The sequence below is a fragment of the Apostichopus japonicus genome, chromosome 9 (assembly GCF_037975245.1).
Source record: "Apostichopus japonicus isolate 1M-3 chromosome 9, ASM3797524v1, whole genome shotgun sequence".
Lineage (NCBI taxonomy): Eukaryota > Metazoa > Echinodermata > Holothuroidea > Aspidochirotida > Stichopodidae > Apostichopus > Apostichopus japonicus.
This window is the reverse complement of record NC_092569.1, coordinates 7,314,961-7,333,410: the sequence shown is the minus strand read 5'-3', so window position 1 is coordinate 7,333,410 and position 18,450 is coordinate 7,314,961. Positions and strand designations below refer to the sequence as shown.

Sequence of the window (18,450 nt, the reverse complement as noted above, 5' to 3'; positions counted from 1 at the left end):
TATTGCTTTATATAACAAGCCAAGTCACCTTTGTGATTCCTTGCCAAATTTCACATGAGAACATTTAAGAAGTAACTTTAGCTTCTTGTAAGAAGGTGGATCTGCAAACAAAGCATGAAGTACATCCAAGTTGGAGTTCTTCTTCAGACTATGTTAATCTCAAATAAACTTTGACACAAAAATATAAAAGTATTGTTGTAGTCAATAGTGTGATTCCACATATGAAGTATAAAGACTGTTGAAGCTTTACTTCTCTTATTGTGTTTTCATATGTGAAGGATTTCAGAGACTGTTCCCTATATAATACTGTGACTGAATATTTATGTACCTTTTGGTCTTAGGGCATGGTTATATAACTCATATCCTTTTTCTAAACCAGAGAGCCAGTTAGCTTATTGTGACTCCTTGCCAATGGAGATGATAATCCCAGGCTTTCATCATTGTTGATTAAATTGATCAGCAAGGTTCTTTCACTGACTGTGGATCTACCTACTGAATATGTTAACTAACCATGTTTACGAGCTATTTTTTAGCTAAAGTCAACTCAAGCCCCACCCCCTAATAAATGTGCATAATATCACATTGAACATACATTATCATGTACCCGCTATCTACCAACACCTTCAAACAAAGTATGATTCAATTCTGAAAATGTTTACATTTGACCCTGTGACCTCATTAATAATCTTGAGATGAGCACCAAAATCAATAGGGCTCTCACTATGGCGCAGCATTTTTGTACCAGGTATGACTTCAATCCAAGTTGTCATTGTTCAGTTACCGTGTTTACAAGCTATTTTAGTGAAAATCAACTTAAGCCCGGCCCCCTAATAAATATGCATGATATCAACTTGAACATATATGATCATGTACCCACTATCTACCAGCACATTAATACCAAGTATGGATGAATAGACACAATAGGCAACTCCGAGCAGCGGTGGTCACGTGATGTATAGTGGGTAAAGAATCACAACAAATCATTGTGCGCAGTGTTTAAGCACGGGGGATTGTCGTAGTTTTCCAACAGCATAGCTGAACCACAAGGTATGATCCTTCTTCCATCGGCAAGGTAAGGCAGAATGTTCAAAAACGCTTGTTATATATTCTTTCTAGCAATCTCTGTGCAATTTAGGCTCCGGAATTCATGTGTAATGCTTTGTGAATTTGTCATCATGGACCCAAACAAAAGTTGTAGCTTAAAAATTGGATGCAGTTAAACGCAGCTTTCTCTGCTCGCGCCACTCAACACATTGTGATTGATGCATCGGTCTCTTCTCTAAGCTTATGGCTTCACATAAGCTGATTTGAAGCTTATCACGCAGACTGTCGTCTATATCAATAAATGACACATTCCTTTGCATAGCAATAGGTAGATCTGGGAAGCCTTTACATTCATGTGGTTGTTGAACCGTTGACTGATCACCACTAAAAAAACAGCTTAACTTTGGGTCTGCCGTGATCTAATAACTGATAGGAAAGGCAAGAGCCTAATGGTACGGTTCCCAAAGGAGTGTCCACTGTCATGGTTTGTTCCTGGTCACTCAGCAAGTATGAGAATGGTGGTGCGTCGTCTAAATCTCTTAAATAGGATGCTTCGTCTGTAACACCTATCTGGGATGCAACACATTTCATCATTGCTGATCTTGGATCATAGAGCTTACAAAACACTGGGACCTTTTTTCTCTCCCTAAGGTTCATTCGCTCTGTTTCTGGCTTTTCAAAGTGTGTTCCCATCACAGGCAAAGACTCCACTGACTCTTGTCTCGGAATATGCCACTCCTGTGGCCTACTGGTTTACTAACATCAATCGGAATTCAAATCATCAGAAAAATAATCCATTTGATAAAGCAATGCAAAAATGTGGTTACAAATTCCTCCACAACCTGCAATGCAGGAGCAATGTGCTGTAATAACCTGTGCTCTCCCTTCAAATGATAGAACTTTCAAATTTAATGAATGAGGAGATTCGTTCTTCTTCATGCTGCGGTGGCATCTACCATACACAATGTGTTCTCCCAGGCCGTGGCCTACTGACACTTTGCCTTCGTCCGGTAGCGACTCCAACACTGGAGCAACAAGCACATCGTGTACATACCTCTCCTTGAAAAACTTCCAGGATTTTGTGCCACTGTGTTTAGGAGCTTTGCCAAACCATTCCTACAAAGCTTGGCCGTTGACACTGGGCACACTTCCGATGGATTTAGAATAGTTGAAATCGTGATGTAACCAACAAATGCAACAAGAATCATGACCCTTACTAAAGTGGCTCTAGATGTTGTTGCCATACACCGCACTTGGTTTGTTTACATTGTTTACCCACTATAAGTCATGTGACGCCGGTCGCCGATTGTGTCTAAATTCTGACTTTCGGTTGTGGAGTTATAAGCAATTGAAGATTTTTACGTTTGACCCCTCATTAATATTCATGACACGACCACCAAAGTCAATAGGGTTTATTGGCTTACTATGGCGCATCTATGTGCCAAATGTCTTCAATCAAAGTTGTCGTTCAGTTACCATGTTTCCAAGCTATTTTAGTGAAAATCAACTTAAGCCCGCCCCCTAAAAAATATGCATAATATCAACTTGAACATATATCACCATGTACCCGCTATCTACCAACATATTAATATAAGTATAAAAAAATTCTGACTTTTGGTTACAGAGTTATAAGCATTTGAAGATTTTTACGTTTGACCCTGTGACCTCATTAATATTCATGAGATGAGCACAAACATCAATAGGGTTCATCTACTCACTATGGCGCATCTTTGTACCAAGAATGACTTCAATCCAACTCGTTGTTAAGTTATCGTGTTTACGAGCCAAAAAACGTCACATACACACACGCAATCACCACCGCATAGATACCTTGAGCCTTCAGGCAAGGAATCAAAAACACACTCATGTTACCACCATGAGGTCATAACAAATCATGAAGATTGTTCTCTTTTCTGGATTTACGATATACAATTCAAGTCACTTATAGCCATTTAGGGAGGTAAATATTGTTGTCATCTAAAGGTGCATTTGCTTGAGCTCAGGTGTACTTAATATTCTATGTTAAAGGGTGGTTGTAGGATAAGGACCTGTTTGCCTCTTGTTTGTAGCTTAGCATAGTGTCAATGTATTGTATGTATGCTATGCTCACAGCCTAGGTTTAGTACTTTGTCAAGTTTGCAGCTTCTTGACTTGGAAGTCAGAGATATGTGATTGTGTTACGGTTATTATGCTACAGGTAAAATTGACTATATATTTAATTTACAAAAGCTGTTGAAACTTGTAAAAATTTGAGTTATTCTTGTCAAATTTGAATCATATTTTTTTCTATGCCAACTCTTTGTTTGGGTAGCAGTTTCTATTATGGTGTATGTTCATATAACACCCTCATTAAGTAAAGCAACATGTTTGCACTCAAATAATTGCAAATAATTACAGTAGTGCCTTTGATTTGTTACTACATTAGTGCCTTAATTCTGTGTGTTAGTTTCACTACACACATTCTACCATTGCACTGACATACTTGATTAATTTTACCTCAACATAAACCAGATCTGAAGAACATGAAGCTCACTTCTGTTGCAGAATTCTTCCAGATTAAATTCAATACTGCCGTTATGCCTTGAGTACTGGTTATTAGTTAGGTTATGCCTTGAGTACTGGTTATTAGTTAGGTTATGCCTTGAGTACTGGTTATTAGTTAGGTTATGCCTTGAGTACTGGTTATTAGTTAGGTTATGCCTTGAGTACTGGTTATTAGTTAGGTTATGCCTTGAGTACTGGTTATTAGTTAGGTTATGCCTTGAGTACTGGTTATTAGTTAGGTTATGCCTTGAGTACTGGTTATTAGTTAGGTTATGCCTTGAGTACTGGTTATTAGTTAGGTTATGCCTTGAGTACTGGTTATTAGTTAGGTTATGCCTTGAGTACTGGTTATTAGTTAGGTTATGCCTTGAGTACTGGTTATTAGTTAGGTTATGCCTTGAGTACTGGTTATTAGTTAGGTTATGCCTTGAGTACTGGTTATTAGTTAGGTTATGCCTTGAGTACTGGTTATTAGTTAGGTTATGCCTTGAGTACTGGTTATTAGTTAGGTTATATTGATTGTCGTCATTATTGTGTGATGTTGATTGCAATGACTATCATAAAGATGACAGGAAGGTTGTCAGGCAGACATGCTGTATGGTTTAAACATTGCAGCATCCTATTCATCACTTATAAACTGAGTGTTTAGTGTTCAGATGATGCAACTTTAGATGGTTATTCTCCTTTGCATAGTGTTAACAGCAAATGCGGAAACAAACCTGCATTGGGTACATGAAAGAGATTATTAAATCTAGGGTAAAAGAGGTTTTAATATGTTGTACTACACATTGCTTCTTAGCATTTAGTTTAGTAGTTTATGTCATCACAACTTTTCTTTATTTCCTTTATTCTACAGTCACTTGCTTATGGAGTAAAGTGTGGCTCCACTGTCCTTTTGTACAGCCTAATATTAATGAGAATTTGACTATAAACAATGCAACCAGAACAAGCAGATAGACCTGGGATCCTGGGAATCTCTCTCCACCTCCATCCTCTCCACCAATTCTCCCCCCCCCCTCGGTGTCTCTGAACAAAGTGTTTAAGACGTAGACCTGTGGACCACAAATGACCTCTGACCTCGATCAATTTCTTGTACTTACCAAGGGGAATCCATGTATACTAAATTTGAAATACATCTCATCTTCTGTTTCTGAGATACCTGGTTTTACAAGAGTTCAAGCTGTTGTTGACCGAAAATGACCTTTGACCTACTGTACAACAATGGGTTCCTGCACACAATAAGGTGGATCCACATACCAACTATAAGTAAATTTAAAGCTTCTTCTTTTGTGTTATTGTGTTTAAAAGTTTCTCAGACTTTTGACTTATGTTGAACTCAAATGACCTTTGACCTCCACCAATTTCATGAGGATGTTTACAAGGGTTTCAGACTGTTACCTCAATGACCTTTTATCTCCACAGATGACAATATTGTTGCTGTACTTGATATGATGCATCAACATACCAAGTATCATAACATGTACTTTTTGAGTTACAGTATTGCAAGGTTTCATACTTTTCAACCATATTTCTGGTCCTTGCCCAGTGATCATGATAACCCATCCTATTTAAAAACAAAACAAAAATGAAAACGTTTAGTATTTCCGATGCCTAAACATATTCATGGTGTGGTAAACCATACATGATAAAATTAATGAACTTGTGCACACCATTAATGAACTTAACAACACCCCTTCACAATCAAATGTTTTGAGGGTGTGGTGATTCTCTTCAAACCATTCCTGAGTATCTTCTGAATGTATTCATGTATCCAATAAGGTGGATCTACAAACAAAGTATGAACTTCATCCAACATTTAATTTTTGAGAAATCATGTTACAAAATTTTCAGACATTGACTTAAATTGTTGATGCCAGATAACCAATAAGCTGAATCCACATACCAAGTAGGAAGCCGAGCATTACAGCATTTACAAACCAGTGTCTTACATAACCATGCATACACATGCCATCACAATCATAAAGATTCATTTGACTTTAGCAAGAAGTCTGAATGATGTAACTATAGTTAGGAATCTGTGATTCCTTTCTCCTTATCATGCTAACAAGGTTTAAAAAGATTGTTATTTATTTCACTGACTTGAAGGATCATAGATTTCCACAAACATAAACATCAGAAAATTAACTTTTCAAAGGTTCCTGAACCATGCATCATGGCTCATCATTCCTACACCATAAAAGAAACCATACTAAGTTGTCTGTGTGTGTAATAGTCACAAAGATTATCAACTAATTTGATATACTTTGATATATTGCTTATCTGAATTCTGTCCTCCACAAATTATAGCAGCATGTCAGTTATGCCCACTATTCATGATCTTTAACCTCACACAAAACAATACAAAACACAAACCTCACACAAAACAAAACAATACATCCAAGTAACCCCTCTTGAGATATCAGATGTACAAATTTTGACCACTGCTGACATTAAATGACCTATGACCTGCAATATAAATAGGCTTCCATACCACATAATGAGGTATAAACAAACTGATATGAAATTCATTTGAGATTCCATCCTTGAGATATCATGTTTACATGATTCCCACTTTTAACCTTCGATCTCAAATGACCGTTGAGATCCAACTACTTCGGGAAGCCTCGCAAATCTAACCGCCGGTTCCGGGCCGCCGGAAATCTCGCACCCCTTGCTCACTATGCATGTGCATATTGGTCCCATGGTTGAATGCACACAAGCTGGTTGCCAGCCGGAGTAATGAGCGCAGCGTCCTGACAACACAAGGCTGGTTATTGTTCACAAACAATGAGCAAACTTGGCCAAGTGACCGGTTTAACTTTGGCAGTTTTGACAGTCAATAGAGTGATAGTTTATGTTGCAAAGTGACTTATACACTAAAATCTGCCACTACCAAATGTCCGAGGTTCAGTACTTTATATAATTCTTGCATACTGTATCTTCCACGTTATCAAACCTCACAAATAAAATTTCTTGGTCTCTTATGAACAATTGTGAAACTCCGCTACTCGAGAGTTCGATAAAAACAGCCTTTACCTGGGCCTATACATGATGAGCCTTGTTCAACGAGTGGTACGTAACTATGAATTGAAAACTGAATCAGCCATTGCATTAAATATATGCCCTCCAAGAACTTCAGAAAACCCATATTGACATACCAAATGTTAAGCAAAACAATAGTTAAGCTATGCCACATATGTATGCTAAAGAAAGAACATCGACCATAACGTTGATCTCTGAAGCTAACTGCAACACCATTTCAGCTAATGAACAGATGGTTAGGCTTGATTTTCCCATTGACTTAGTGTGTTAGGCTGCCATGTAGTTAGAGATATAGGTGACTATTCGGTGAAAATTTAATGCAAGCTAATTTGCGATACAGTTTCAGTTTATTTCTCCACATCGTATTGCATTGTTTGAAGCAGAGAACCTTCAAGCTGCTGTATAGCTCAGCCCCGGTATGATAATTGACATGTGTACTCGACAAACTTTTCCAGAAACGTAATGGTAATGCACCCCACCCACCCCCATGCTCTACACCCCCAATGCAGTGATACATGATATTGAAAAAGGATGTCTACGATCTAGCTGGCTAAAAAAAAGTACAGCTTCGCTTGAGTGCGAAAAATGCCATACAGTCAACCGACTTTTTTTCACCTAGCTAGGGAGTTTAGGTCCAGTTCTATACAACTTAGTAGGATTATGCTAAAGCCTTCCCATATGTTAGGCTCTGGTTCACGCTAATGTGCACGTGTACAAGAAGTGAGATTATGATTTCAGTTTTTTAGATTTTTAAATCTTAAAAATTCAGGAAACTTGTCCTTGCAAAAAGGCAACAAAAGTTTTTGTTCCTACTTGGCCGACTGGGAAAATAAGAAAGATAGCATTTTAGATTCCTGCAGTGTAAATTCACATTTCCTTTCTTATTTTTCATAGAAGTTTTGCTTCTGCAGTAGGATAAAATACGGCGTATAAACACACTATCTTTTTGAAACGTTTGAATACCTATTGACTTAGCTATGATGTTTTGTTCAACTCACTTTAGTGTTCAAATCGGCTTAGTAAAAACATGACTGCGACTGTGAATGTAACTGTATAGCGTGGAGGGTGGTTTGGAGAGAGTGTGCACTCAAGTGTGACTCATTATCTGCTTGTTCTGTGCTCATTATAGCCGCGGATTAATTGCAAAGCTAAAATTTACATCAAAACCTATAACCAGCTCAAGTGTGAAAACTTGAAGGCAAACTTGACACTTAACTATAGATCATTGTGTACATCTTAACATCTCAACTTGGCCAGACTTCAGATCTTATAGCAACACATCAGCACAGCCAAACCTTCATTAATCTTTCCTGTAATAAACAGTTTTTTTTCTCAATAAATTCAGTTACTTCAGGCCTAAAATCAATACAAACATACACAGTATTTACTTGTTTTTTTAATTGGTTGGTAAAATAAAAAAGCATCTTACCTTGGAAGTAATTTTAAGAGTTGAAGGAGGGGGCATACCACTGACATAAACAGCTGTGGCAATCTGACAAAATAATATAATAATAGTACATTAATCTTAATCCAGTGCTGGCACATCAGATATGATTCAAATTTAAACTTTGAAGTGACATAAAACTTTAGAAGCAGCAGAAAAAAACTGACCAATTAAAATGCATCAAAGTATAGCTCTCAGTATTCATGTGTGAGATCTTAAACAACAAACTTAACACTTCAATCATCTGCAATTGATGTCCAACATTACATGAAAACTGCTACAGTCACATGATCTGTTAATTTACTCCAATCTTAAATATCATTAATATAAGAATTATAGGTGAAGGGTGAATTCATTAATATAAGAATTATAGGTGAAGAATTATAGGTGAATATAAGAATTATAGGTGAAGGTCCATTGCTTCACCTCACTGTACTAATACTTGCACATTTACAAAAGCTTGAGAAAACGACTAATGAATTCTTTCGATATGTTGAGATTTATTTCATGTGATGTCATTAATGTTCTAGTCAGTTACTAACAATTTGACAATGGATAGGAAATTGACAAATCATCAGTGTTTTCTGGCCACAACAATGATATTAACATCAAACCATGCATAAGAGCAAAAACTTACAGCATTGCCAACTAGAACATTTTCACCAACTGTAATGATGACACGCAGACCAAAGAGAGCATTCATTCCTTTTACCTGTGGATATATTGAAAATGAAAAGATTGGTGTTCTGTTACACATTACTTAGAAAGCTGTTAAACCACATTTACATTATTTGTGTGCAGAGACAGGTGCTTAACTGGCTAATCAGTTACAGCAAATACAACTCATTACTACTATACCAATGTTATAAGCTTCCGGGATAGGAAAGAGGTGGCAAAGCACAAGAAGATGATGACAAACTTTGTATTACTGTTTCAAAACAGCTGAGCCTTCTTCACACTCGTAGATATCATAGTGTGGACACTCGTTGAAATCATAGTGTGGACACTCGTTGAAATCATAGTGTAGAGACTTGTAAACATCATAGTGTGGAGACTTGTAAACATCATAGTGTGGAGACTTGTAAACATCATAGTGTGGAGACTTGTAAACATCATAGTGTGGAGACTTGTAAACATCATAGTGTGGACACTCGTTTGCATAATAGTGTGGACACTCGTAGACAATATACATGTATCAGGAAAAGGCATTCTTATTCACCAGCCATTTCCTGATACATGTATATTGTCTTAACAGACATTGAGAGGTAAACTCTTTCAAGTAAGCAATGAACAATGGTCTTGGTACATACCTTTAATCGATTCATCAATTGTCTGTGCAGTTCAAACTCAATAAATGGAAGGGCCTAGAAGAATGAGTACACAAATAATAGTACTTTAGGAAATACTTTTGATAAACAATTGTGTGTTTTAACTTTTTGTCACCATATATTCATAATCCTGCTTTTATGGGATCAAATACAGGGGCTACATAAGACATTTATGACACTCATTACTGCAAATAAACTGCTGGATAGTTGCTCTTCTGACTAAAAATAGATCACTTCCAAAGACTTTTATTTTGTTTTTAGTTGTTAAACACAAAAGTTTGGAAACAAAGGCAAGTGGACCACTACAGAAATTATCAATTAGAACTGAATTATAATATCAAATATGAGCTATTATGGTATTTAAAGAGTAATTTTTAACACTTTATGCCACAGTGCAGAAATGAAGACAGTCAGGGCAGAGTGGAAATGTGTGCTGTTTTTAGCAAACTTAAGATTTGTGACAGAATATTAACAGAGCTGACAACATCCAAAAAATTTTGCTTTATCTTAAGAAGGTGAAGATTTCTATCAACCATTAAGACTATTATCACCCCACTGGAAAGGTAAAGTCCTAATGATGGAATCACAATGGCATTTTTGAACTTATGGTTTTTTTAGAATCTCTATTTACATAAAATTGCAGCATGTTTAAACATCAGGAAATCCTTTCACATAAAGACACCAAAGAAAATTGCAAATTTCAACAGTTAATACCTGTCAAGCTAACTGAAATGTTAAGTAATAAAACCTAATCAATATCCTCTAAACAAGGTTCATGTTGCAAAGTTGATAGCTTTTATTTATTTATTTCATTTTGTTATTGAGTATTTTGTAAACCTATGGACTAAGAAACTTCTGTTTTCAAGCAATGAAAGCATCCTAGGTATAAAGGTATGTATATGCAATGTATGACATTTTTTAAGCAACCACATGGGGCTTCTTTTACAGGGATTAGAATATTAAAGTATTTAACTTACATCACTTATAAGGGCAGCGTTAATTTCTCCTTGAGCTCTTTTCTTCATTTTACAAATCCTAGCCTGTACACAGCAGCCTCTGCCAGTGTACACCAATTCCTCAGGTGGTTCAATGGTAGTGAACAAAACATCTGGTACCTTCCACTTCCTGTAAGTTACATAAGTAAGTACAAATACAAATTTGAAAATAAAGAGTACTTTTATGACACTTAACTTGATACTTCTACAACCACTGAAAGCAGCTATTACTCTCAGCAAGTGTTAACTTTTCTTGTTTATCACACACAAAACAAATACCAAAGTGACACAACTCACCTGCACAAATTACATGTTGCCAGGGTAACTGGAAATGGGAGAGCAGAGTCGTTGTAAGGAATGTGACATAGTCTGCATTGTGACGCATCACTCCCTGAGACAGGAACATCCAAGCTTAAAAATTATAAAAATAATATAACATGGTGAAATAGATCTAGTATATAACTAAGCACAATGTACTAAACCTAACTGAAAAACCCAATAGATATCCACACTGTGTGGAGATAAACACCCCTGCAAAAGCTACAACAACTTTTACTTCCCAGTGTTGTTAAATCCTTGACCTTTAATCAGTTCACAATCTGTTATCAATGCTAACAAATGAATTCATCATAGGCTTCAACATGGCTAGGATGATGTAACACATACTTAATAATTATTAGATAATCTATTCAATGATCTTACTCCCCCTTTACCAAAGATAAAGGGGTTTTACATCAAAAGTAGTCACTTGTTACCTTTCAGTCAAGGGAGGTGTTGCTGCTTGCTCTTTCTGAAATTCCATCCTATCCAGTGATTTCGTGAGGACAATTTGTTGTGTCTGGGCAGTTTCTTTAACACCAGTAACACTTACAATAGCAGCAGTACCAGTAGCAGACAGTAGACAAATTTCATCACTGTATGAGAATAATTACAAAATGAAATACTTCACTCCCTCACTTCACTCCTTAAAAATCTAAAACTTAATATCAATAAAATACCAGGGTACAAAGAATCAAATTTCAACATTTACAATAAAATATGGTACATGGTGAACCATGTAAAATTTCATAAACCTGATAAGTAGGCAAAGGAATCAAATGTAGAACGCTTAACACCTGGAAGTTTATCAATTACAACCCGCAGCTCCTACAGCAAACCTGGGTACAAGACTTTCAACTGCAGAAGGTAAATTAAAGTATACATGAATATCTAGGTATTTTCTCCACCAAGAAACAGATTTCATGCAATCTTTCTGTAGATTTTTAACATTAACCAAAAGGTATTACAAGGAACATGTCTAAAAATCTGTTTTCCTTCTTTTCTGTTCAAATGTTGTATGTACTTCATGCAACCCTTGAGTGACTTTGATGGTATGCTGCAGACTGTGTCAATCTCAAACTAATGCCTTGTGTAGTTGCACTCTTGCTGATAAATGAGGTCAGGTATAAAGCAAGAATAAAGCAGGCCAACAGGACTTCCACCAATTTTGACCTTAAATGACCTTTTGACTAAACACAAGGGGTTTTATACTCATTAAAGTTGATCTACAGTCAACACATTAATGTGTAATGGTTCAAATTGGCAGTTTTGTTCCCAAGGTTTTAAGACTTTGACTGTGGGGTATTGACCTCCAATGATGGATGTACCTACAAGGTATGGAGTTTAACCAAGCATAACTCTTTGAGGTGTTGGGTTAACATTTTCAGGATTTGGCTGATGTTGATTTAATTTTAAACCAATCTTAATGGACCTCAAGTTACCTTTGAGGCTATGCAGCTTTTGTGTACTCATTAAGCTGGAGTTACCAAGTATCAAGTTCATCCAAGCTACACTCTTGGCATTTTTCTTTACAAAGCTTTCAGACCTAATGACCTTTTATATCTACAAAGTACAATATTTAAAAAGTTTAATGTAGTTACTAAGATGGATTGGATTGTCTATTCAAGGTGTGAATCTTGTCATAGCTATCCTATTGAGGTTATTGTTTACAAGCTTTTCAGACTTTGACCTCTAGTGACCCTAAATGAGCTTTGATCTACATAAAAACCAACAGAGTTATACAATCACTATGGTGCATGTACATACTAAGGAAGCAATTCATCCAAGGCTGGCATTTAGTTAACCATTTTGTAAACAATATTTGTAGATTTCTACCACTGTTGAACTTTCACCCCAACCAGTTTCAGTAGGCTCTTTAAAATTATCAAGGGAGATCTAGGCACCAAGTATGACGCTCAACTAAGATGCACATCTTGAGTTATGGTGTTCACAAGGCGTGTTGCATATACACATACACACACATATATATATATACAGACAATTTATCAAGATCACATACATTTTGTTTGCTTTCAGCAATGCTTTAATAATATCCAAACTAAGCAAGTGTTACATAAAGTGATGCTTCAAAGTACTACAAGAAAAAGTTTAAGAATAAGGTAAGAAGGTATCAAATGCATCAAAATGTGTAGTTTTTGGTCAGGCTCATCACTTTAAACAAACATATGCCTCTATGATTATTTGATGATTTCTTTCTACTACTTACTGACATTGCACTATATCTATTGTACTTGATTCATTACTATGCCATTATTACTTACAATATGCTGGTAGTTTCTTTGTAGCCAACAACTGCATTGCAACCCATAGCAGAAGCATGTGCTCTAATCTCTGTTCTGATTTCTGTCCACCACACATCTCTTGTTTCTGATTCATCTGGAATTAAAGTTCAACTCTCATCAGGCTCAGTCAAATATGAACATGAAACAAACCAGGATTAAAAGTGGTAAAATTTAATCATTAACTATGTTGGTTTTTGAGGTAGCTAATACCTTAAATCTGAGCATGTTTTATATTTGTTACTGCTACCTTAGGCCTTACCTGCTTAAACAAATCATGACTTGCAGAAAAAATGATGAAGCAACCACAACATTACATTACGACGATGGGTATTATTAATCATCTAGTTACAGTAACAACGTCATTGAGTTATTGCAATATCGATTCCTACATCACTGTCAACAGAATTTTGATTCCTCCAGAAACTGAACCAAATTTTTCAGCTTCATCATTGTCAAAAATCTGGGTGTATATCATCTATGAAGTTCTTACACGCTTTAGATGTTGAGCTATTGTGAATACATAAGCATATCAGTAACAATTGAAAAATGATTGCAAATTATAAACAACTTGAAAAGAGAAAAATGTTTATGCTGCTCTGTATTTAGTCAAAGAAATATAGCTCGTCTGAGCATATCTTACACAATCTTTATATCATTAATGCATCTTCTATAGCACCACACCCCTTTGAATGGGAGTACACCAAAGAATTGCTAACTGTAGGAAAGAATGCAGGGTGAATGTGTGACTGAAAGAGGTAACATTAGTGCTACTACATTACTGCAAGTCATAACTTAACCGTTACTATTGTACAGATAGACATTCAGACTATCATGAAACATTTTGGCTTTTCTTTGTCTTAAATCTACTTTAATAGAATGGTGGCAACAAATAAAGAATTAAGTTTTGCACCTATTGACAGATTTCAAGATGCATTGATACTAATGTACTACAATTTTACAAAAACTATGTAGGCCTTTTGTAGCATAGTGCATAAGTTGGCAATATGAGGTTTAGAATTCTTGGCAGGTTTATAACCAGCTTGTTACCATGTATCTCCTCCTTGATCTTTCACCTTTCCATTCTTTGGTTTGTGTTACATGTATTTGGAAATGAGGTTCTCATCGAGTTCAGTTGAACATTACAATCATAGTTTTTACCTTCCTTGTTTAGCTTGATTACCATTTATAACCAAAAACGAGCAGCATGGGAGTGGTTATATCTCTCTAATATATCATTTATACTTTTATAGTGCCAATTAATAACACTGTATACTGAGGCTTGGGCTTCCAGTCCGTAAGCTTTACTACAGGAGTTGGAGCTACATTCAAAGATCTTGTATAGCTGGACCCTGATGCATATTTAGTAATGCACTTGTGTCAATTACATAAACATCACACTGAAGTGTTCATACCTCATTTATCTCTGCCAGTTACAGTTTGGCTTGTGCAGCAGATTTAACAGCAGACAATATTTTGGTATATAATTGTTTCCCAAACGAGCCATAGAAACACTATTCAATCTGATTCCTTTACAGGGATGTGATCTTGCAGATATTTCATGGCTAATTTCTAAATAATCATTATAGGCCACAGTCACTATCATTACATGGTTTATGCCAAACATGCAACACTATTTCTAAACATTTTGATTTCTGCATATTAACACATTGATCAGTTTCTAAGATGAAAATTTACTTAACTTTTAGAAGATCACGCAAAAAGGTTTATTTTGACATTTTCCTGCTAAGTTTGCCTTCCGTGAGTTTCTGAACCCCTTGTCTGTTGGAACTGGACGAGAAACTGGGTCATCCGAAACAAAATTAACTTGTCTCAGATCAGTGGACCACTGTTAAGACGTTGCCCTGAGCCACCCAGTGATACTATATTTATTTCACTCCTCGCTTCCCTGTCTCCCCACAACCTTACCACCCTGGTTCTACCCTGCCTAGAATGAACTGGTAACCTATCAACTATTTTTAACAACTTTCTCTGGCCAATGCCCTTCCTTATCATTCTACCATCCAAAATGCCAGCATCGTTCATTTTTCCCGTCTAGATTTTTCTTAACGTTATTCGTACAGAACTGTGTCCTTGGATCTTACTTTCCATCCATTGGATACAGAAGTAGTTACCAATCATGCAAAGCTGGATAAATATTACCTTTTTTTGCATAGGGAGGGGTTTTTAGGACGTTTTTGAGGAGTGATTACCGCCCCACTAAATTTCATATAGAGTCCATAGTACGAGTAGCAGTTCAGCGAAACTTTCCCCTTTCTCACATTACATGTACAGTAGTAGCTCATTCTCTCACATGTATATGTATATTTTCAACTTTTCTATCTATCCTGTTAATTCTAAGTTCTTTAGCATGGGTTTTTAGTTGTTTACTTGCTCATTGGCATTACCTTACTAGGTGTTTTATGAGCTAGTATGTTACCACTCTTGTAAGCTGAGGGCTTCAAGGCCAAGCATGTTGTTAAGGTACTCCGTTGTATCACTACTTTCTGTTAGCTTGTATCCCTTCCTCTGAATTCTCCCATTGCAATTGTTAGAACTGTTTTGAAACATTATTCATCTTAATTCGGTGTTTACGGGACGATCATGATCTGTGCCCAATATGTACAGTAGGACATGCACAAGACGGGACCCATGCCTAGTGTGTATTCAATTCTTACCCAACCGATGGCAAAAATTCGACAGTTGGCTTACGGGGAAAAGGAAAAAGCTCCAGGGGAGCTATCTACCTGCTATCTACCAACACCTTCACACAAAGTATGATTCAATTCTGAAATTTCACCAGTCTAGCCGCTGTACTATACAAGTGAACAAAATAATTATACCTGAACATAACCGTTGACACCTGTTTTGCCCTTGCACATATTCTTGACAAGAACCCAAGAAATTTTATGCAAAAAGTTGTAACCAGCGCAGATTTGAACAATGCACCACAGTCAAACACAATGTAAGAAGTAACTGATGCGAAATTGGAAACCATTTGTAGCCTATCACGCTAACTTGCACAGGGCTTGTGGAAACTCCCTACTAAATCATTCCAAACATTGTGTATCTTATAAGAAGCTGCAAAGAGTATCATGGATGTAGTTTGTAAAACACCATATACTGATAAAAAGATTGTATTTTGAGAATCAAGTTTGCATATCACAATTTGTTGCCGGTTGGTTTACGAAATATTTCAAACGTGAATTACTTGCAAATTTTCGCTAGGCTAATGGTAGGATATAATTTTTTAAGGAAATGAAAATATTGAAAAATATTTTGGTTTTGGTTCTGTTAAACACTGGGGTAGCAGATGCTCTTAGACAGGATATATGTCTTTTCTACATGAAATCAGTTTATTCATCACATGATGTCATCTTTTAACATTTGTGGCTCCATTTCGTACGAGACTTGCAGCCTATGTGTTGAACGTAGTTGGTCAAACAGAGTAACAAATTGTTCAACAGAAGTAACAGGATGTATAGGCTTGTGTTTTGCCAAGGAAACAATGCTAGCATAGTTTCATGCATATCAACTTGGTGGAGCATATGATGTTCATTTAAAAAGAGGTTAGGACTAGTTAGACTATATAAAATACATACATATTTTTACCAATACTGAAATACTGGCAATATCGACACTTCACTAATTGTTAATAACTAAATTGTCAAGAAACAAGTCAGTATTTGACATACTCATTGCCAAATAATCATTTGTGAAGAATGGAATCGTTCTACGACAGAACTTGTCTCTAAAATAATGACATAGCACAATAATTGATTCACAATTTTTAGCCCAATGGCATGTGGGAAAAGTGAGAAAATCAATTTAATCCTAAAGTGATGATGCAGAATGACTTGCTGTCAAATTGTTTGCTGCCAAAATGTCCCTTTTGCTTTTCTACACAATTACTGCAGTAAACTTTCAAACATGTCCTTCATACAATGCAAATAGAACCCAGACAATGTACTACCTGGATTATGGATCCTGTCAAGCAGTTTGACTGATCTGGCTGTCACTGCTCCACCAAGCTTTTCCAGAAAATTAGGAGGGAATGTAGTGATGGTAAAGAAAGGGTATTCCATCATTGCTATCTTTTGCCCAAGCATCAACTTTGGAGTCTTGGCCCTCTGAGTTAAACCCCCACTCCCTCCACTACTGCCAAGGACACCTGTTAGAATCAAGAAAGAATATGATTGGATATCACAGTGTTACACTGTCACAAACTTGCAAAATAACATTATTTCATTTAAAAACACCAAGCAAACTACTTTTGAACTGAATATAGTACCAGTGCCATTATGCTGAGCAAAATATCCATTTCACACAATGCTACAGCAACAAGTATGAAATGACCAACTATATGCATTGTATTCATAGATATAATCCATGTCCTAGGTTAATAATGTAAGAAATAGGTTCTGCCTGGTTAGTAGCAATGCTAAAAATGTGCCCAAAATGGTTAAAAGTAAAATGAACTATTGAAAAGATGGATTTAAGTTGGAACCTGAACATACCAGAGGCATCTAGGTCTGGATCTGACTGCTGTTGAGATTGTGGTAACTGTTTGGATGGCGATGGTGGCTGTCGAGAATTCACAGGAGATACCTGGGTACTGGCATCGGCACTGTCATCGAAAAGAAGATTTACGCTGCAAAAAGAAAATACATATTTACATTACAATTTTCTGACGTAATGCACAAGAAAGCATCAATTTGAAGTGTGAAGTATGTTACTTGCCCTTTTAAGCCCATTCTTCATGAGGAATATACGTAACTAGTTAATGAAAGTATGCTTCTAAACATTCATGATACCTCAAATGAGTTCCATTATATCTGTAGTGAGATGGAAAATGGATGCCACATGTTTATGCATACATTTAGCAGTCCTCCTGAAGGAATACATTTCCTATTTATGAGTCTGTGCATAATAAAGCACATAGCACTTTCACTCTTGAAAGGTCTCTTTTAATGTATCTTTCCATTGTACAGGCTCTATAGTAAATTCTTTTCCTGCGTATTTCTGTGGCAGACAATCTAAGTTAAAAAATATTCATGAACCTAGTGGGAGTTATTTTAGAGTGGTACTGCTTTAGACCCAAGCAAGAGGAGAGTGAGCACTAGTGAAATTTCAAGTAGAAAAAAAAGAGCCTGAATGTTGCTGCCTTTTAAAGAAAATGAGTTGCTAATTAAAGATTCTTGTTTCTGGTTGGATGAAGTCCTGCAGATACATGCTGGCAACTATATGATGTGTGGGTTCATCTGATTTTTCTTCTGATTGTCTTATTCCAGAATTCATTTGGTTGACTGCTAATAAACGAGTAACTGTCCTTCAAAGAACATCTCTTGTGGTTTTCTCCGCAAGTCGTTTCCTTGTTTAATCTGTGACAGTAATCTATTTGATTGGGGAACTGAAAAATTTCAGTATGTTAGACA

General features: G+C 36.3%; 1 protein-coding gene across 2 annotated transcripts in view; it reads right to left on the bottom strand.

Moving 5' to 3' along the window:
• Positions 1-18,450, bottom strand: part of LOC139974319 (C2 domain-containing protein 5-like) — a 47,581-nt gene that overhangs the window by 18,323 nt on the left and 10,808 nt on the right. For both annotated transcript variants that reach the window (XM_071981346.1, XM_071981347.1), the window contains 9 exons: positions 17,533-17,666; positions 16,989-17,186; positions 12,998-13,112; positions 11,153-11,311; positions 10,695-10,808; positions 10,380-10,527; positions 9,385-9,438; positions 8,712-8,786; positions 8,060-8,122 (listed from right to left, as the gene is read on the bottom strand). In XM_071981346.1, coding sequence (XP_071837447.1) covers positions 8,060-8,122; positions 8,712-8,786; positions 9,385-9,438; positions 10,380-10,527; positions 10,695-10,808; positions 11,153-11,311; positions 12,998-13,112; positions 16,989-17,186; positions 17,533-17,666 — 1,060 coding nt within the window. The remainder of the gene's footprint in view (positions 1-8,059; positions 8,123-8,711; positions 8,787-9,384; positions 9,439-10,379; positions 10,528-10,694; positions 10,809-11,152; positions 11,312-12,997; positions 13,113-16,988; positions 17,187-17,532; positions 17,667-18,450) is intronic.